This window comes from Fukomys damarensis, unplaced genomic scaffold (genome assembly GCF_012274545.1).
Source record: "Fukomys damarensis isolate Sample0158 unplaced genomic scaffold, DMR_v1.0_HiC HiC_scaffold_38, whole genome shotgun sequence".
In the NCBI taxonomy this organism is placed as follows: domain Eukaryota; kingdom Metazoa; phylum Chordata; class Mammalia; order Rodentia; family Bathyergidae; genus Fukomys; species Fukomys damarensis.
The window spans coordinates 70,434,711-70,456,993 of NW_022900950.1; the positions used below are offsets into that span (position 1 = coordinate 70,434,711).

At 42.1% G+C, this 22,283-nt stretch overlaps 1 protein-coding gene across 1 annotated transcript in view; it reads left to right on the top strand.

Annotated features, from left to right (window-relative positions):
• Positions 1-22,283, top strand: part of Arhgap10 (Rho GTPase activating protein 10) — a 300,009-nt gene that overhangs the window by 161,455 nt on the left and 116,271 nt on the right. Inside the window, exons 14-15 of the mRNA XM_019208745.2 lie at positions 1,554-1,619; positions 21,026-21,100. Of these exons, the coding sequence (XP_019064290.2) occupies positions 1,554-1,619; positions 21,026-21,100 (141 nt within the window). The remainder of the gene's footprint in view (positions 1-1,553; positions 1,620-21,025; positions 21,101-22,283) is intronic.

The window sequence follows — 22,283 nt, forward strand, 5'->3', positions numbered from 1 at the left end:
GTTTGGCAACTTTTGTGTTTCACTTAAACCCTGTTACCCATTCTTTTTACAGCATTGGGAAGTATGGGTTTTATATAGCAAGGACATTTCAGAAAACACCAACAAATAACAAAATGCATTCTCATGTTCTAGGGAAAGGATCTTCATGTGCGTTGTATATACTTAGAGGAAAGCGAAATACTGCTTAGCTCTGTCCTGTTGAGTAATGCTGAGGTGAAGATACGAACATTTTGCTAGTCTGTTTATAAATTTATTTTTTGATACATTCAGAGAACTTAAGGTTATAATATCCACAGTTTGGAAATGCTACGTCCTATAACGTGTACTCTCACAATGATTGTGATCACTTGTGCCAATGCTGAATAACCTCTGGGGGTGGCAAGGGGGCCTCAGAAGGCAGGGTGTCCCCTGAGCACCTGCTCAGCCCTCTCCCTCCCCTCTGCTCTGCCCTCTTCCTCTTTCCTCCTCCTCCTCCTCCTCCCCCCTTTCTTTCCCTTCCCTCTTTTCCTACTCCTCCACTTCTCTACTTCTTGCTGTTTTTGTACAGAAAAGTTGGAACATGCTTTTTTTTGGGGGGTAGTTTTGCTAAGCAGTAACACTTGTGTTTTATAAAAGTGTAGGAAGAGTGAATTCTGAAAGAGTTAAAATACCGCCTAATTTCCATCGTTAAAAGCGTAGCAATTACGGATTATATATAAAGTTGATATTCATGTATTGCTTCTGCCTCCCCATTGAAAGCCCGAGTTTGGTGTTAAGTTCCCTGGATTCTAAATGTGGTGACTCCGTGTGCTGCTTTTTTTAGTTTAATTGAACCAAGAATTGGCCTTCATCTGGATATGAACAAATATGTCAGCCTCTTCATAGGCAAGCATCTAGATTAGGAAAAATATACAAAATCATGTTTTCAAAATGATCATCTCTGCCACATGAATCATCTGTTTTTCATCTAGTATGAAAATAAATATTATTTTAAAAGCTTGGAGCATGGTGCATAATATAAAAATTTTAATTAAATCTCATTGCCCAAATGCTTCAACAAGCGTTTCTAAAAAAATTACTGTGTTAAACAGGGTTATATTCTTAGAGGCTCAAGCAATCGAAGAGCCTTCATTCATATATGCAGTTCTCATTAACCGAGCTATTATTAGAATTTTGTTTTTTCTGAACTGGGGATCGAACTCTGGACCTTGCCCTTGCAAGGCAGGTGCGGTGCCACGGAGCCAAATCACTGTTAGAATTTTTGGTAAAACACATCTTGAGTAGCTTCCCTGAGAGATGCACGTCACTTTCTTTTGAACTGTTTAAAAGAAGTTGCATAAGTTAACTTAAATTACTTTAAATGAGAAATTTACTCATACGTTGTCCTGCTGCAGCAAATGGTCATGTAGAGTTCACATTCACGTCCTTTACACAGGACACGCGTGGCCTTTAGTTTTCTTTTCAAATAATGAAATAGGAATTGGATTGAGTGAAGCTCTTTTCCCAGTTTGTGTAGGGAAGACAGGGATGATGGGTACTAGTGCCCCTGAATATTTTGTAACTATTTCTTTTAGGTGCACAGTTGGATAAGATGGGATTCACGATTCTCAGAAAATGCATCAGTGCAGTTGAAACACGAGGTAACGTGACTAAATAATTTCATTCATGAAAGGATATAGGTATGTAAAATCTAAAAGTCCACTTAAAATCTGATTGCATGGTGTAAGTGTAGCATTTCGGACGCAATGCTCATTCTAGGCACCAGAGTCAGTTTACTCCTGTGACATTTTCCTTTTTCCTCATGTGTGTGTGGGAGAAATGTATACGTTATCCTTTGTATTAAACCATATGGTGAGTATTGAAATGAGAATTGTATTTTCTTGCTAGATCCGCCATAACAAACTCTCCAGACCCGGGGCCTTAGCTGTTCATCGTAGTTCTCATGGCCAGAAGACCAAGATCAAGGTGTCAGCGGGGACTAGGTTTCTTCTGAGGCTTCTGTCCTTGGTGCGCCTATGGGCACCTTCCAGCTGTGTACTCGTGGCTTTTCCTTTGTGCGTGCATGATTCTGTTGTATGTTTTATGTGTCTGCATTTCCTCTTCAAAGAACTTGGTGTCCTATTGGATTAGGGCGCTACCCTAATGTCCTCATTCTCGCTCAGTCACCTCTTTACAGGCCCTATCTCAAGATATAGTTATAAAGTACTGGGGGATAGGGCTTTAGCTTATTTATTTCAGCGGGACGCAGCTCATAAATATCCCTGGAAGAATTGTCAGCGTTGTGCAAACAATCCTGAAGCACCTTGAAGATGTTCTCCATCCCTTCTTTGTCTTGTGGGCCCCTGGTAAACTCATCAGTAGGACTTTGGATGGAGCTTAGGGGAAGAGTTCTTGCGTCGCATATGCAAGGTGTTGGGTTTGATCCTCGGCACGGTGAAAGAAGCAAAACGCCACACCTTTGCTGAAGTATAATTTGTATACAGTTAATTTTGACTGTACTAATCATTGAATTTTGAGAAGTGAATACAGTTTGTATAACCACCTCCACTGCAATCATAGATTTATGACCCCTCCTCTCCCAAAATTCCTTTCTTTGCAGTCACTCCCCATTCCCACTTTGATACTCGGCATGCCCTGAGCTGCTTTATGTCACAAGAGATAATCATAACATTTTATGTAATGGAATCATGTAGTTTTATAGTCTTGACTTTGGGTTTATTTAGCATGATACTTTAGGGAATTCCTCTTCTTGGGTGAAATCTTAGCTCATTTCTTTTTATTACTAGGTAGTATTCTATTATACGGCCATAAATATTCCCTTACATAGACACACCATATTATCTATCCATTCACCTGCTGATAAATATTGGGGTAATTTTCATTTTGAATTTTAAGGAAGGCTCATCCTTCTGCTTAGCAAAAGCCTAAGGGATTTTTCTTTGTTCCTAAGAACAAAAAAAGGGCTCTTTTAGTCTGTGCCCATTTCAGCAGACTTTGGAGGAACCAGATACTGAACACTGCCAAGGAAGTCGTAGTTTTCTTTGTTTGGAGACCCAGTGACATATGGGTAAATTGAGTTTTAACTCTTGTATATTCTATATTCAAGTCCTATTTTGGATGGCCTGGTGTAGGATGAAGCATTACATTCACATTTCCTGTCAAAATAAGGTCTTTGTTTCAGAGCCACTTGGCAACCCGTAAATGATGGAGTACTGAGTGGTAGATGGTTATGAGCTGTTTTTTGATTTGGGGGTTCACCCATCAATAACAACTCAAGCCATCGAAAGCCTCCTCTTCCACATTCTTCCAGTGGGGATTTTCATTCATTTCAACCTATGCTGCAGTTTTGTTTTTTTTTTTTTTTTTTTTTTTTTTTTGTAGCAGGGATCGAACTCAACAGGTCCTTGGCACTTGCGAAGCAGGCACTGGAACCACTGAACTAAATCCCCAGCCCTATGCTGCAGTTGAACTGTCAAATTTGTTCATTTTTCAGTGCTTCAGAAATTGAAAAAATTACTATAATTTTAATATTTTTTGCCCAGAACCCATTTTTCCCCTGAGGTCCATAGATCTTTAACTGCATCATTTGGATGCTTAATTTTGATAAATTCTTTTCTCAAAGGGTATGTCTTGCACATACTTGGCACCTGTCTGATCAGATAAAGATCTGTCTGAAGGCTTTCTGATTGGGGAGCATAGTTATATAAAGTGTTGTATCCATTGAACTGAATATATTGGAATCTGCATGTATTGAATGTGTTATTATAGTTTCTTTTTAAGTAAAGGTAAGCAGGTTGTGATAGAATTTCCTACATGAAAGGAAGAAAAAAATCACATCTCTTTCTCAAGTCTTTTATTCCCAAAGGTCTCCAGTTATTGAAACCTTTTGCTTTCAGTGAGGTAATAGACTAAAAATAGTTTGAGTCAACAGTCAGATCATGTTATTAAAAATGATAAGGAGCCTCATAGAATCTGAAGTTTTTGTCCTAAATTTGGAAGTTCCCTCAGGATATATTGCTTTTAATGATTTCCCCAAATCTGCTCTCTTTGTTGCTAGTCTTTTGTTATGCTGGAGTTTGTTGTCATCATACGGTTTCTTTCAGTATAAAGCTAGTGTGTGTTCCTGGAACAAGAACCTCGCAGATCTCCACAACTTAGAACCCAAGACTTAACTTTCTACTTACCAGATTTTCTTTAGTGGGGGCTGAGGTCACTCAGATACCTGGGCTTCTGGAGCAGCCAACCAAGCTCAAAGTTCCTTGTTGCCCTGCCAGAGAGAGACAGTTGTGGTGGACCTTAGACCAGCAAGCCAGTGCTCTGACATGAAAGTGAGAAATGTTTGTTCCCAGTTGGCCAGAAATAGCCTGCACAGACCTACAAAGCATGACACATACCAAGTCGGGAAAAAGCTGTGGTTTTCCAAGTTGAGAGATGGAGGTAGTTGGTGACTAGCATGTTAATGACCGCCAAGCACTTCTTAGTCTCCATGCCAAACGGCTAGCAGTATTTAATGCTATTGGAGAGTTAAGATGCTGTGATGCCTTCAGTGTTTTACATATGACTGTCATTGCCTGAAACTACTATTTTATGTGTTTCGATTAAAGTAGTAAGGTAAATTTCTTTTGCTGACTTTTTTCTTAATGTGCCTTTAAAAAAATGACACTCGATATTTAAAAAATTATCCACCTTACTCGTGTTCTCATCGAAATAGTTATAAGTCATCAGGCAGATGTTTAGAATCGACTGTAGTTCTCCGTACCCTAAGAAAAGATGCTAACCTGTATAAACCTCTAACATACGTGATCTGTATATGGGCCTGTTTAGTAGTTATTCTAATTTTGAGATGAGGAAGAATTCAGTGTTACCACTGTATCAGAATTAAATCGTTTCCATAAAGTTGTTTGCTCATGAAGTTAGAGCCTATGGGGAAGTCAAACCCTCCGATTGTCCACCATTCATGAAGTGTTCTGGTAACACAGTCTGTATCACCCGTACAAATAGGAAATGGTGGTGAAGCACCAAGCCAAAGGACTTCACAAAATAATTCTTCCCAAACTGCTGCACATTAGTTACCTAGGACCTTTAAAAATACTGATGCTGGGCTAAAGTATCCAGCCTGACTTAAATGCTAATGGCTCTGAACTATGTAGGAAGTGTTTTTTTTTTGTTTTGTTTTGTTTTTTCATAAGTCCCCACGTGATCCTAACATGTAATAGGAAAGCTTGGAAACTACTGTCCTAATGGAAACATTGCTTTTGCTTGCTTATTGGAGAAATTGGATATATAATTATCTTCATGTTAACAGTGTCCTGCTATATGGGGATGTTTTTCTCTTTGAAAAAATAACCCAATCTAAAATAGAAAGTTCTGAAGAAAATAGCCCAATGTTCTTTTCCTTTTCTCAGTAACAGATGACTTATCATAGTTTGGCCCATGTTCTAATCTGAAGTCAGTCAGTTAATCAGTATTTATTGGGCAATCGTGGGATATACATAGCCTTTGGGATACGTGTTAAAGGTTGGTTCTGTGTAATCCATGATCCAATAATGGTAGACAGGACAGAGATTTGTAAGCAACTGAAATAGCCAAGCAATAAAATAAAAATGTTACAAGTTTGCCTGAATTGAGAGAATTTGAGTGCATATTGATGGATTGGAAGAGACCTAACATTAATTGAAATGTGTCTCCCTGTAGGCCTCCTTAGATTTAAAAGATAAGAGTGTACATCTTAGCTTTTAGAGAAACCTCAGCAGAGATGTGAAGATCAAGTATGACCAACACAAAGCAAACGATTGGGAAGGAAGCATGATATAACAGCATAAGCACTGAATTGGGAAGTAACTGGGTAAGCAGTAGAAGGTGGTGGAGAGCGAAATTTGACTTCAGAAGGTTAGTAAGGTGCATGTGGGATGCACAGAGTTTGGCTGAGAGTTGGGTGGTTTGAGACCCGACCATGGACAGTAGATTTGGTCGTGGGGCAAGTCATAGGCATGCAGCCGGGTGGACTTGCTCTAGCCGTCCCAGACATACATAGTATTTGGCTGTACTTGGAAGATCAGAGGTCTGCAAGGAATTTCCCTTTCAGTTGTAGTTTGAGAAACAAAGGCTAACAAACTCTGGACAAGCCTACCTGAGGACATATACTGTACCAGGGTCATCAGGGTGGCTTTTCAGTAATGCACATTCCTGGGCTCAATCCAAGTGTGTTGGATGAGAACTTTTGGTGGCTAGGCCATTGCTGTAGACAGTGAAGATTCCAGCAACATGGATACAGGAGTTTTCTGATCTTCTTGTAAGGGGGAGAAGAAACCATGGGTGATTTCCTGAGAGTGGGGTTTATGCAGACCCCGGTTAGATAATTGTAGCTTTTGGTGTTGCGGGAGAGAACATATTGATGTATAGTGGAATGTCTGTCCTAAATATGAGGGAAGAAGTCACATGGATAAAAGGGGCCATGCTTCTGTGTAGCAGAAGCCAAGACACATGCTTTGCAGGGATCCTGGGCCGATTCAGGACTGTTCTTGCCGCTCTTGTTTGCTCACTGGTGCATCCCTTCCCATCCCTCCTACCTGTCATCTCTGTGGTACACCTGTCTGCTGCCTGGTGGTATTCTGCCCCTTTGTGGGAAGACACCATTTACAGTCTTTCTCCATTGCTTCCACCTTGCTGAAAGTGAGCACTGTTGAGTACCTACCACGCTCTGCTGCTGTTGCATTGTGATAGCACCTGCTGCTCTGTCTGGGAAAAGCTGCTGGGTGTGCTCAGGGTTTTTCTTTGTCCCTCCCAGACTTCTGAAACATTCTGATGTAGGGCTACTCCTCTAACACCCCCTACCCCCAAATAAAGAGAAAAGGTTTATTTTGGAGGGTAGTTTGGGAGGTTCCTGTGTAGGATCGGTTAGCATGGTTGGCTTTGTGTCTGTGGTGAAGCAACACGTCAAGGCAGGGATGTGTGGTGGACTAGACCTCTCTCTCATGCTCACCAGTGAGGAAGGCGTTGGGTCCCTACAGTCCCCTTCAAGAGCATGCTTGCAATATCTTAAGGTGCCACCTCTTAAAAGTCCTGCCACGCCCCTGGGAACCAAGGCTCCAAGACATGTAAGATCCAACCATAACTGTCTGTCCCTGCCCCCCAAGGTTTAGGTCCAGTCTCACAGTACAAAATATGTTCATTCCATCCCTAAGAGTTCCAGAGTCTTAGCTGTTTAAGCATTGCTCAGAAGTCCCAAGGTCAAAGTCTTCCCCAGGAGTGAAGGCCAACTCTTTGCTGTGAGCACCTTTTGGCCAGGAAGCAGAGGAAAAGACTCACCTTTTGAGCTGAATTGCACAACAAAAGAGGAATCGTCCAGGTTCACAAACTTGGCGGTGGTTTGGAGGGAAAACGTTGTGGCAGAGGAAAGAATGGGGGTCAAAGTGTAGATGTTTGAAGGAGTATGATGTACCTGGGAGCTGAGTTATCCAGCAAGATGGCAGAAGAGCTGGGGCAGGAGTGTGAGAGGGAGGGAGGCCCTCGAGTGTCACTGCTGAGGGGCTCACTTTGCCTCTGGATGATAGATTAGGTTAAAGCTCCACAGTAGATTATGAGATGCTTGTGCAGTGATCCTTAACCTCTGAGGCCCTTAGTTTCTTAACAAAGAAGTGGGAAGTTCCTGTGTACTGTACGATCTACCCAGCATCCAAGTTTGTGAAGAGCAAAAGAGCTAGTTTTTGGAAATGGTGGACATTGAAAAGCTTGCCTTCTGTTCCTCCATCCAACGTTCCTTTGCATTGTTTTTATCCTGAAATACACACATTTTCCATTTAGCAGTTTTACTGCTTGGTATTCTTAGTTACATTTTCTATAATACTTATGGGACTTTAATATTGGAATGGAGAACATGTTGTATTTAATCTTTTGTACATATACCAAAAAATATGGTCAGGACCTCACACAGACAGTGGAGCCCTCAGTAGTGATTGCTTTTTGCTTTGGCATTCAGAAATTTTGACTAAAATGTCACATCGGCAACTTGGCAAATACAATGACTTTTAAGATTATGGGGTGTATTCTTTGTGTGGTTGGAATTAGTGCTTTCACATAGTGTGTGCAATATTTGTTATGAAGTTATGGGGTCATGAGTTTATGTGGAGAGCTTTGAGTTAGGGTAGTATATTAGACATGGAAAGACCTGTCATGTTACATCTGAAAGGGTCTTCATAGCTTGCTATCTAACTACACACTTTCCTTGAGTAAATACCTGTCCTTTCTAAAATGAAACTGCCTAGGACATTGCCTTTTTCTGGACCTGCGTGATGCCTAATTTTTAATTGGATGCACTTTAAAATAAGCAAAAACAAAGATCCCTTTGCTTAAAAACATCTCTTAGTCACTATTTTTTTAAAAATTGCCATTATGATTTAAAACTAAATTTGTATGCTACATTTGTTTATGAGATTTCTTTTAAAAATCTTCCATATGTGCGTAATTTGAATATTCGCTTTAATTTTCTAGAGTATTGCATTAAAATGTTGGTCTAGGCAAGCTGTCAGTTAATCATATTCAGCATTGTACCAAGCTGTGAATTCATGGGATAGAAGTAGGAAGCCACATATAAGATGTGACAGTTCTTGATTTGTCACATGGAAAAGTGAGTTTCTCTCCCTTTGCAGAGCAAAGTTGTGGATGTTGGGGGAATCTTTCTGAAGTTAGTTTGAGGATCGTTCTGCTTCCAGAGCGCTTTGGGATGGCGTGGGCTTTCAAGATGGGCTCCAGCAGGAGTTGATAATGCTTAGTTTCAGTATTCATCCTGGGAGGGATGTGAGAGGGAAGATGGTGCAAAGCGATCTTGCAACCTATTTTATCACGAGTACACATTAATCTTAAATTGCCAAGGGCAAACTCTGTGCAAAATGTCGAAAATAAAGAACAGCTGTCCTCTGGAAATTTACAGCAAGCAAACTGGAGCTTCTCGCTCGCTGACTCTTTTTAAATCAGAATGGGTGTGAGGTGAGTGTGGGAGGGAAGGCAGGACAGTCGTATGTGGGAGGAAGCCGAACAGTCTTGTGACGTCTGCAGACATGCAAATGCAGGATTGAAACACTAAGTCCAGGCAAGTCAAGACTGAATATTCAGTTTTTCTCCCAATTAGCAATGTTGACTACTTTCACGAAAACTTTGAGACGTTCTTAGAAAACTGACAGGAGAAGAATACTTCATATAAGATGGTAGGCTTAAAGTCCTTGCTTGTGTGGGCTTAGGGTTTGATTACTACCGTTAGTTCCTTAGTGTCCAGTGACTCTTTTTTTCAGCCTGTAAAGTCTGCAGCCTTTTATTCTGTTACTTGTGGTTTTATTCATGTTTTCCTTCTTTAACACATCCATGAGGTAGGGGTAAAGAAAATCTACAAGACTTTGTATAGCCATTGTATAAGTTACCTTGCTTTGGATCCGTTTGGCTTGGAGGACTGGTAGAGTCAGGAATGACGGCAGCGTATTTCCAAGTAATGTTGCAGATAGAGAAACTTGTAATGCTCATTTGCTCCCCGGTAGGCTGGCTAGATTTTGTGTTAGCATTAAGCGACAAAGAGTTTCATGATATTTTATGCTGCTGTTCTCTGCACTCCCTGTGTAATGTGGAGCAGTGTGAATTCCAGAGTCACCCTGGGTTGGAATTTCAGTTTCAACATTTACTAACTCTGCAGCCAGATCCAGTTAGTTGTTTCCTCTCTTCATCTGCCCAACGATGTTCTGGCAGTTAGTCTTCCTAGGATTGTGGGAGTGAAGAGCCAAATGGAGACTTGGCCCATACTGACTGCTAAGTAATCAGAAGCTGTTTGTTTCCAGGTAAATCTAGTTATCCGGGCCAGTTACAGTTAAGTAGTCCTGTCGTGTTGACTCAAGGATCTAGGCATACCGAGGAGCCCCATGGTCCGGGTAGGGAAATACATCACCTGAGTTCACTTAAGTAATTTCCTGCGGCTTTTGTCACCAGCAGCAACATCAATCGGTTTGGCTTGTAGCCTACTCCTGTGTCTCGTGGATGTTTGAACAGCAAAATATCTCAAGCAGTACCACGACCACAGAGCGGAGAAAGGAAGAGTGCTTCAGGAGGCCAGGCTGGAGGACATGACCAGACCCTGACTCCGAGCAGGGAGGAGATGGTCCCTGTAGCCCAGCCTGGGTGCAGCATCTCACGCTGACGAGGCTGAGCTGAGGTGAAGAGGCAGGTGCCAGCAGCGAGATACTGTTAGGCCTTTTCTAACGTTGCCGTCTCTGTAGCACAGGGGCAAAAGGGGGTCTTAGAAAACACCGACAGCCAACTTTTGCCTCGAGTCTGCACCTTGTTTCCATTTATTTATATGAGTAAAATTTTGTCACTGGTTAAACTTGAACAGGATCAGCGATGAGTTTGAAAATAAATTTACTTTTACTGAGATTCCCAATCCATTCCACCTTACTTTCTTGCTTACCTATTCCTGGCCCCACGTGTTCCGTGGAGTTTCGACAACACTTTGAGTGTTTCCCACGGGAGAAATACGGGAGGAGAAACCGAAGTATTGTTCCAAGTCTTCAAAATTAGCTTCAGCCTAATTTTAAGACCTTTGATGTTGCTTCTGTATTCACAAGTTATCCCCACACAGTTCATGGTGACCGGTAGGTGACACAAGTCTCCCAGCTCAGAGACTGAAGGCAGTGTGTTACTCTCAGTACCCAGAGTGTTGGATTGTGTGCAGCTTCTGGGAGCCTAAGTTCCCAAGGCCACTGCAAAGTGTCCACCTGACGCCTATAGATGCTGGTTGTGTTACAGGGGTAAAACTCTGAACTTGCAACACGCACGTCTTTTCTAACAGTAAGCCTTTGGTTCGGAAGGTGGGCATAATTTCTATTTTGCAAGGTTGTCAGTAAACATGTTTTTCTCTCTAGAGGGAGATGTTGGCGTGGAAGGTGTTGACATTGTCCTGGGGGTGTCGGTGGAAGAGAATGAGTTTTGAATGACAAGACACTTTGTGAGCAAGGAGGAGAGTCCAGTGTGTGGCAGTCCCAGGTAAACTCTGCCTGGCTGGGCTCAGTTCTGTAGGCCGGGGTGAGCTCTGGATCAGCAGTGTGTCGAGCTCTTTGACAAGGAAAGAGAACTGATGACACAGGGGGAGCCAGAAGGCGGCTGGATGCTTGGATTTTGGAAATAATTTAGATAAGAGATGATAGAATTTTATTAGTGTACGGACAGTATGGAGGCTCCTTAAGTGGAAAGCAGAATGAACAAAAGATGGATCCAGCAGTCCCACTGCCGGGCATATACCTAAGGAAAAATAGTCACTAAAAAATAGGAACAACCTACTCCTCCAGCTGATGCGGAAATTCACGTACAAGGAATACTGTGCAGCTATAAAATGAAATGAAACCCTGTCCTTTGTGACCACACGGATGGAACTGGAGCTCACTGAATGAAGTGAAGTACAGTGTCATCTCACTCGTGTGTGGAATCTAAAAAAAGTTGAACGTCTTAGAGAAAGTGAGAGTAGAATGGTGGATATGGAGGCTGAAAAGAGTAGTGGGAGAGGTGGGGAAAGGGTGACAGTGGGTGAGGTTGCGTAGGCTGTTGCAAAACAGTGACTAAAGGTACAAAGACGCGAAGACTTTGAATGCTTTCACTATAAGGAAATGATATTAGAGGGCGTACATCACACAATGTATACGTGTATTGGAATATTAAGTGGAGCTCTGTAAATACATACAGCTTTAATACCATCCCATGTCAGGTAAAAATTAAATAGAAATGAACTCTTGGCCTTGAAGAGAAGGTATGGATAGGCAGAGAGATCGGCAGCTCAACAGAATCTGATGGCCCTTTGAATACAGGTGAGAAAAGGACAGGGAGAAGGAAAAACTTGGCTCCGCTTCGTCCCACCCAGGTCAGTGACGCCTTCAGACGGGACACAGAGCAGACGATAGACAGTGTATTTGGGAGTGGAGCGGACTGCTTTCACATCTTCTGAATTCAGTGTACCTGTGACGTATCTGTAAGGAGGAGGCTGAAGGCAAGAGGAGAACGAGTGGACATCCTTGTCACCGAGGTGAAGTTTGAGGGATCAGAACAGCCGTTCAGGGGGCTGGAAAGGGGGGGAGAAGAGAAGGAAACGAAGGGCAGCGTCTTCGTGACTCTTGTCATTTAGAGGATGAAAAGTGGATAATGGAGAGGCATACGATAGTTAGGGTAGAGTGAGGAGCAGGAGAACATGAGGGGGGACCTCCCAAGGTCTCTAGGTGGCAGACACGTCGGTGCACAGTCTGTGTTGGGCAGTATTCCAAAGCGCAATACAGAGCATTTTATGTTTGAGTGTTTCACATAGTCTCCAGAAAACTCCTGTAGACAGTCAAGCAGCTATGTTATTCACCAGGCGTGGTTGTGTAGTAGGTTAAGCCTGGCACAGGTCACCTGAAAGGTGGCAGTGCTGAGGCTGGGATTCTGGTTCCTGTTAGTCAAGTTGCCCTGTGGCTGTGGATGGGGCGAGAGGAAGGTTGCTGCAACCTATTGGTGATGGAGAAGCTGAGTTCCGCTGAAAGGGACCTCACTCTGTGAGGCAGGACCTTTGCTGAGGCTCCTATGGTGACAAAAGCCTGGAAGGCCCTTGGAGTGAGTTACAGCAGGTGCCTCTGAGATGCGGGGACCAGTCAGTGTGAGACCTCTGGGAGTGTTTGGGCCCCCAAGTGGTCCTGAGGAAGTAGGAAGCTCTGTGTTGCTTTGTACCTTTCCCTTAGTCCCTGTCTAGACACTTTGCCCAGGGGTTTGGACAGTTATGGTCTGGTGTAAGATGAATCATGCCTGCTGTGAAGGCTGTGGACCAGAAGCGAAGCCGGTCACGTGGAATCTACAGTCTGTTTTGATGAAGGTGGTAGCTAATAAACCAAGCACCTGGTGTATTTTGGGCTTGGATTGGAGGGGATGAGGCTTAGCCAAAGCTAGATGTGTCTTTCGCATCCTGAATTACCAGTACGTACAAAAATACTGCGTGACGTATGGACTGGACACTGGTCTTGCATTTCTTCCATCTTTCTTTTGCTCCCGTGGGGAGCCGAGGTGGATGTGCTGGGCAGCCACCCCCATGTGCCAAGCTGTCTCTTCTCTGCATTTGGTTTCTGGTTGGTTTTGCTGGAGGGGAGGCCATGTGAATGAGATTGTGAGAGTTTCATAGAAGTGCCCGCTGGTGTGGAAGCCAGTCCTCACAATACAGAAACTGTTGCACAAGCAAAGTCCGTGAAGGCCAGTGTGCAAAGGAAAGCAAGAGCAGCTGGAAGGGAAAAGACAGATACGTTGTTGGCAGATTGTACTTGTCTGTATTGTTTTCCTGTCTGCTGCCCAAATAAATATTGTCCAGGGGAAGAAGTTGGAAATGCTATTGGTGAGCAGCAGTTTTAGATTTTTCCATGAGTCATTCTTATTCAGTAAATGTTGGCTGTCTTCCTAGTTTATACTTTGTTTTATGGAAGTGGGTTGTAGACTGTGTGCCTTGGTTAGGGGAACTTACATGTATTGTGCAGAGCTATTTTGAAATTTATGTTATAGTTAAAGCTCTTAATGCTGGAATAAATTATGTGTCGTGGCCCATGCCTGTGGCTTACAAACATTACCTCTAATTTTCAAAACAGCCCCGTTCTGCCATTAGCTCTGCTATTCAGAGGAAGAAGCTGAGGCACAGGGAGATTGAGCAGCTTGTCAGCCCACACAGCTAGGAGGTGGTAGAGTTAGAAATTTCTAGGATGTTGATAACTTTAACTTGTGATGATTCTTCTGTTACAACCATAACAAATTTGTTTCTAGAATATGCTTTTTAAAATTTTTTTTATTGCCTTTTTTATACTACCTAATGTTTTTTTTTAAATAATGAAAGTACCAAGGTCTAGAATGGTTAAAATATTAGTAGGTACTATTTTGAGCTTTACATCCTTCTGTCGCTGCAGATAATCTCACTGATCTTCATAGTATTTAATGCATGGTATGAAAAAGAATTCATTCTTAGGTTTAGGGTTTAGAAGCAAGTAAGGTGTCTTAGTCGTTTTCTTTGGCTGAGACAAAATACCTGACACCCACACCTTCAAGGCGGACAGGTTTGCTTTGGCTCACAGTTGTTAGAAGATGCAGTCCTGAGGTAGCTGGCTCCAGGGCATGCGTTGGAAGGGTTTGGTGGAGGAATGCAGCTCACATCATGGTGACCAGGAAGCAGAGCACCCTGGGAGGAAGATCCACCCTGCTTGTCCACGCCCCCATGACCTTCTCTTCCGGCTCTTCTAGCAGGGTCTCCCTCCTGAGAGCACTTTCACCTGTGGACTCATCCATTGGTGAATCAATCCACGGATGAGTATAGTGTGCCCGTAACCCACGCAGCCATCTTCCACCCATGTCCAGGATTTCGGGGACTTTGGAGATCTGCACCCTCACATCACAGTATATTTTTGTTCGTGAAAGTGTGCCTTGGATGGAACAAAACAAATCATACTTGGTTCTGTCAGAGCAAATTTAAAATCACCTTAGTATAAACACATTTTTAACGGAATCTTAGAATGTTAATGTTTTGGGAGGGTATCTTCATATATGTACCCGTTGCTTTTTATGTAACCCAGTGTGGCAGGTAGCCTGGGAATTGTTTACATTGATACAGGCACTTAAAAATAGTGTTCAGGGGCCAGGGATTTAGCTCAGTTGTTCCTCCACCTGCCTCACAAGTGCAAGGACCCGAGTTCAATCCTCGGTACAAAAAAATCAAATAAAAATAGTGTTTATTGAGGATTACTTGCAAATATATATAAGGAACACATTATCACAGTATCACAGTTTTGGAATCCACATATGACCTGAAACTGCCCATGATTTTCTTTGCTACTTTTCTGTAAGTCACCTTTTATAACACATTATTCTTTACCACTTCGCTAGGGATTTCCTTACAAGTTTTTCCAGTGGTTGTGCTTTTCTTTTTTTTCTTTAAGAGTCTTTCAAGAGTAGCTAATATTTATAATCATCTTTAAAATGTACAAATGCATAATTATATTTAGGACATACTTAAAATAGTATTTATATATGCATAAAATTGTATGTTTTTTCATTACACAACTCAGGGGAATTTGTCTTTGCATTGCTAGAGGGACATGTAAACCTATATTTGTGTTTGTGCGTGGTCATGCATATATTTATACACACATGCCTCATTAAAAATGAAGTGTCTGACTTCTGATGCAAATCCCATGAATGTGAACATGAACACTAATGACTTTCTTACCCTGTTGTCAACATGCACAAGTGCAAATAAACCATTCCGTCACTCCGCAGATACTAAGTACCTTGTTCTCCTGCAGGCGCTCTGCGCGTTGCTAGATGAGAGCGGAGCGGATGCTGGTTCTTAGACCATGGGGTTTGATCCTTTATTCTGTGTAAACATGCAGTTGCCAAATCTTGTTTGAATGATGTGTTAGCGTCCGAAGTGTTTGTGACCCACTCTGAGCTCTTCTTCATCTGGTTATACTATTTATATATGGTGGGTTTATATATTTATGATACATGTATTTGAGAGACTTTTTCTATCTTGTATATTTTCTTTCTGCATTCCTTTTGCTAATCATCAGTTTGTGACTCCATTATTCATTTCATTTCTTACTTTATTCCATTCATTTGTTAATTGCATGCTGTGTGTTGAACTTTTGCAGTAGTATTAGAGAATACAGACTTATCAAGAAAAACAAAACACAAAGATGTTATGGTCCTGTTGGTCTTAAGCAGCTCTCTCTCAGTTTTAATTCTCTTTAATTTCATGTTATAGTTTCACTTTGTTCTATTTCTGTGTCTAAAATATAGTAAGTATTCTCTATTTCTCAGGAAATAGGAAAGTAAATTTTACAGACCTTTTTCTGGTCTGTTATCATTCATTTCCAGTTTCTTCTTCCTTTCATTTTATAATTTTCTCCTGTTTATCTTTGTTTGTTAAATACTTGTCTCTTCCTCTCTGTATACTCTAAAAGCCACTCTTTTCTCTTTTTCCCCTGCGTTTACTTGCAAAGTTTGGTGTTGGAAACTTAATCCCCAGTCCATAAGGCCAAGAGGCAATCAGGTCATGAAGGCTCTGCCATCATGCGTGGCTTAATGTTGCCTGTGGAGCGGCTTTTTTATTGTATTTTATCCCAATAAAAGGATAAGTTCCATCCTTCCCCCTTTTCTCTTTCCTCCTCCCTCCTCCCTCCTCCCGTGGAAGACAGCAAGAAGCCCCTCACCAGATGCAGCTCTTGGATCTTGGATTTTCCAGCCTCTAGAACCATAAGCCAAATAAGTTTCTGTTCACTATCAGTGTCTCAGTCTGAGGTACTCCGTTAGAGCAGCAGAACCCTGACGAATACAGAACACAGAACACAGATGAAGACTCTTAAACCTTTCTTTCCTTTTGCCTCCCCAGTCCTTACAATAATTCCTTACCCCCCTAGGGTAGTAATGGTGAAGCTTTTAGAGCTTTCAGTGATGCAAACAGCCCGCTGTGGCATGCGAGGTGGTTTCCCCACCAGTGGCCTGACTACCTTCCTTCCTCGCCTGTCTCCAGCCCAGCTCCGTGGTCCTGTGGGTGTCCCCCGGAGCCAAAAGGACTCTGGCTCAGCTGACATCTTTTGGGTTTTGAGAAGCAAGCACACGGGCAGAGATGATGATAATGAAACTTGACTCATTCCCACTTTCTGACCCTCTCCTCGCGGGGCCGTGGGTTTCCCTCAGGGACAGCACTGTGGCAGATTGGAGGAGACAAGAGTAGGAAGTGAGACACATTTGATTTTTCCTTATCCACTTCACCGGGGACAGCTGTCATCAGCTGCCCCTTCCTGGGAGCGGATCAACTTACTTTCACTGCCCATCAGAATCGGTCTCACTTAGTAAAAGAAAAAAACATTTAGGCCTGCAAACACCTTGACAAAATGACTCGTTTTTGTGAAAAATCAGAAAGTATTTTATGAAGGATATCCATTGCTGATACCCCATTTTTATATCCTGAAAAAGTTGCTTGGATATTTTGAATTTCAATTCAGAGTTGATTTTCATTTTGGTCACATGTGGAATATATACATGGTCATATATGGAATTGTGGTCATATATATCCATTGGATTTGGAAAATGATGGGAAAAAGCAAACACAAATTTCACAATTCTAACACTGGGTGACTAGAAAGTCATTTTTCTAGATCTATAGATACATAATGTACACATATGATACACATTTTATACAAATTATATACAGATTATAGAAAGAACGCACATATATACACAGGAGAGCTAAACTTACCAATTTCAAGCTAAGTCGCTGCAGGCGTAACTGTTTTGCCTCTTATCTACTGTATGCAACCTACAAGAGAAACAAAAGCAAAGAAAGTTAGGCAGGGGCTTTGGCTCAGATGTTCTACCACCCGCTTGCATGCACAAGGTCCTGAGTCCAATCCCAAGTACCAAAGGAAAAAAACGTTGGTTTTGATACTGGGTTGGCCTAGTTTCTTTCCAGGTTATATATCTATGCGTTGGGGTTGGGGTGAGAGGGCAGGACGTAGGTTCTCCGTTGTTTATTTAAAAATACTACAGCTTGATGTGTTTTGGAAATTTTAAAACAAAAATTTAAAGGTACGATGGGATGTAGACATCACAGAATATATGTGTTCACATAGATTTACTGTGGAAATTGCTTTTAACTTTGTGAAATTTGAACATTCTCACTGAGTGGGAAATATAGACAACGATGTCAGGTGAAGCATTCAGACTTTTGATGTTTGGAATTGTAACTAAGATTATGGGCTTAAATATTGAATTAAAAGGAATTAATTGAGTTACATTCAGAGAAAGAAAACATAGCTGTGGGCGGATGTCAGAAAAGGTAGGATTTCCCCTGGTTTTGAAGGGTTCTCTGGAACTGTACTTACTCCTTGCTGACTCTTGGGCAGCTAGAATCGCATGTTGCAGCTATTTGATGAATAAGCACTTGGGACAGATGAGAGTAAATTTGTGAAAACCAGGGGTGGGGCGTCCCTGTCGGGGGAGACTTCAGCCTGACTCAGTCATGAGGGAGGGTGGAGACCTGGTGCTTGGGGGGTGACCGTAGTCTGCCCTCACTCAGGCGAATACTCTGGTAGGAGAAGAGTAGACGGAGTGGAGCCTGTGGTCAGTGCTTGTGTGTTTTAGCCTGATGCGCTTGTTAGGCTGGGGAAAGTAACCTGATCGGAATTGTCCTTCCTTTTTAAAGTGGGGCTTGTGGAGGACCGTCAGTGGTAAAAGTGATGTGAACAACAAAAAGATAGGAAGAAGAAAAGAAGATGACGTTGGGAGTGGATTATGGTTGTCCGTGAGTTTCTTGGCAGGGATTCCTTAACGCTCGAGCATAAAGCTCACGCCTGTGTTGAAGAGGCAGAGATGAGGCTGTAGCTTTTAAGGAAAGAGGGGACCTTAATCCCTTGAATTTGGCAAGTGGTAGGGAAAAAGTCAAAGCTAATTTAGCAGTGTGAACACCTGGTGACTACAAACTAGTGATGCTTTGGCTGCAAGAAGAAAGTTTGGAAAGCTGAAAGGATGGGATAAACCCACTACTACGCCTGGAATTGGTGGATTTATGTTCTTCACTGTAATTGATACTTTTGTATGAACGCATCTGCGTTCCTAGATCTGATGCATGTTCCTATTCTTATTTTGTTAGTTGAGAGCCTTTAAAAACAGTATAAGAAGCAAAAATCCTATGAGACTTATTTTATATGCCACTTCCAAGCAGCTTTTGTAGGAGATTTATTTAAATTTCCTTAAAAACAAAAAAGAGAAACTGTGTCAAGCAGCTTTAATTCCACCTTGTACCTTTCATTATGCATTAGCAATTAACTTTACTTCTTTCGGGTTGATGAATTTGAACTTGATCAATTATCTGATAGTAATTACCAGCAGAGTGATTATCATCACTGAAGTAACATTCGTATTTCATCTCACCATATTTTTCAAGTACTTTTCACAAAGGCACATTTTTGACCAGAGAATATGACTTGCTCTTTTGGCTTCTGGCACCGAGGTCAAACTTGTTACATAGAGTTGTACTGAACCAGTCCTCTGGTATTTTAAACAAAGCGGACATGCTCTCCAGCTCCCGGAAGAGGCTTGCTCTCGCTCCCGTAGCAGGCTCGAGAGTTTGGTCTCTCGGCCAAGAGTTTGCTTGTCTTTTTCCAACTCCTAGCGGAACCGTGCTGCCCTTTGCCTGTCTCTGTGGCCGTTGTGTGTGTCCTTCAGGAGGTGCGTCTCTGCCGCTGGGTCCTACAGTGCTACGAGCAGACTCATGCTGGCCGGACCCCGCCCTTGTCCACTCCTCTGAGCTCCAGTGAGATCATTGAGAGGCACTGGTATCAGTCTCTGCGGCTGCTGTAACAAAGTACCTGAGGGGCTCTGGCAGTCCAACATAAACTTTTGCAAGGTTGATTTCTTTTGAGGATTCTCTCATTGTTGTGTGTCCTTCCAGTGTGGTCTTCTTTCTGTCACTGTCCCTGTCTGAGTGTCCTCTCGTAAGGGTGCCAGTTGAATTTTAAGGACCATCCTAATGATCTCGTATTAATTACCTTTGTAAAAGACCTTATCTTGACTTACAGTCACATTCTGAGATACTGGAGGGTAGAATTTTAGCACCCAGACTTTGAGGGGTCAGAAGTTGGCCCCTCAGCAAAGGAAAATTAGGACATCTGAAGCTCAGAAAATGAGTCAGGAGTAGATAAAAGACAAAGACTGAGTTTAGCACGGAATAATGAAAATGTATGCTTGTGCAGATCACTGGAATTTACAGAACATTGGCGTGGGAATCATCTCGCTCCCCTCCCAGCATATTGTGTAAGATGTTGCCCTTGATATTAGACGTAGGTAGCTTATGGACCAGGTTCCCCGACGTGCTCGAAAGTGCAGCAAGCTAGACTCGAACACAGTCCTTAGACTAGTGATGGTGAACCTGTGGCTCACGTGTCTGAGCGGGCTGTTGTCTGTATCATTGTAATCTCTGTATTCTTATCTTACCCCAGGTGAGGAGATGAAAAGAAAGTAAAATCTCCAGGTCAAGTTCCATGACCTTTTTCTTTTGTGTCAGCCAGAAAACTGTAACTCTTTGGAGGAAGTCACATTTTTTCGGAAGCCAGGCTAGCATGCCATTTTTCAGGGATAAATCAGTAGAGAGATTGATAGAGTGAGCACCCATATTCTCATCACCCAGATTCAGCACTTATTAGAGCTTGGGCCACGGTTGCTACATCTGGCCCTTTCTTCTCAGAGCAAATCTAGGATGGATTGTATCCCCTTTCAGGACACAACTTTAAACAGGCATTTTTCCTGCATAAACTTCATGCCCCTCACGCTTTCCCAATTGCTTAAAAAAAAAAAGTCACTCACAATAGGTTTGCTCAGATCAGAATCCAAATAAGGGCAGTTTTTCAGTATCCTAAGTTATGTTTGACAACCTCTTTTCTTGCCTCTGACTGAGAGCTCAAGGACAGAGAGAGGATCCAAGGAGTGGGTTTATTTTGCTGTAAACTTGGTGTTGATACCCACTTGGACAGGGAATGTGGTAACTTTTTTTAAAAAAAAGTATGGTTCTGCTTTATTTTTGTCTGAATTTCCAGATCTTCAGGAATCATCCAACAACGGTTGCTTTTCATGTAGTAATCACCATATTAATTTTGAAAGGTTAAAATGATCCAAGAAAAATATAAGCAAGTGAACAACAATATGAAAACCCTCCAGTGGATCTTTACAAATTGAATTGGGATGCATTTTAACGTATCCTTGATGCTTTACTTTTTACCATTGATGGATTATAATTTTGTCTACACAGAACATTATTTTCTGAGTTTATTTTCCAACCACAACTCCTGAACACAAAGCTGGTAAAAAAAAGTTGGTAAACTTGTTTTTGTCAAATTTTATTTTTGTTTTCCACAGGAATGCTGCTGATGTGAGTTAGCAAAGATTCTCATGCAACTGTTTAGTGATGACAACTTCTAAAATATGATAGTCTTGTACGTCGCTAACATTGTGTCTCTTCCAATAGGTATAAATGACCAAGGATTGTACAGAGTTGTGGGGGTGAGTTCAAAGGTCCAGAGACTTCTGAGTATGTTGATGGGTATGCCTCTTTTCTAATCATTTTTCCATGATTTGTTTATGTTCATTGATTTCACAGTTGAATATTTCATAGTAATGTACATCCTACTGGTGAATCCATTCTTTTCTTCTATTTAGATGAACTGTCTTCTGAGCAGAGACAGTTGACTCAGATGAGTATTTGCACCAGTTTAGATTATCAGTTATTTAGATTGCTGTTATTTATTTAGAGGTAAAGGAAAAAAGAATGAGGCCCATGGGCTGGTTCGTGGGCGAATGCCTTCCACTGCTTGTTTCCCACGGCACAGTGGCAGCCGGGCCTCTGTGAATTACATGACTTCCAAATTGCCTGTCCAGAATCTTGACAGTGCCACTGATTGGAAAAGACCACTGGGACTGGCTCACTTTTATGGAGCCTCCACGATTGTCATTTGACTGCAAGGGTCTGAGTCTCAGGGACTCATTGGTATTCACGGTGGCTTGTCTGTAGTTCCTCACCAGGCCCTCCTCCAGAAGCATGGCCGCCCCATCTGTGCTGATAACACAGTGTTCTTTGGCATCGCACACAAGAGGAAGCCAGAAAGTGAATTCATTTCATTACCCAGGCTTCATGTGAATGACAAAGCACTTTTTCACTACACACTCTTGTCAGTTCAGTGCCACCTGTAAGACACCCCACTTCTCCTCTGCCACAAAGCCTGCCGCCTCTTGAGGGGTGATAACTCCCTGGCTGGAGGGCCTGGATATCAAACTTTCTGTTGTCCTGACCTTCTTACTCATTTATTCGCTGGTTAATTAATCAGTATTAACAATGCCCTCAGGTGTGCTGTTAATGCTTTAAACCTGTCTGCCTCTTAAAGCTTTGTAGCAAAGACTCAGTTCTAGAAAGCATAAACTTCAGATAAACAAGTCCACCGACGTGTTATGGATAGCACTGTGCATGTTTGGCTATATTCGAAAGAAGGTTTGCATAAGCATTAACCTTTTTTTTTAGCTGTTAACCACAGGAAAAAAATCGCCTGTCATGATTTGGAGGGCCTTATTAGAATATGTTCCCTTTCATGAGCTGTTTTCATTTTCTGCCTCACTTGGGTGTTGGATTCTGGCAGACGTATTTTCCTTTTTACCACGAGTGGGCTACAAATTAAATAGACTCAGGTTGCCACGGGTTCAGTGGCAGCTGGAAGATTTTTTTTTTTTTTTTT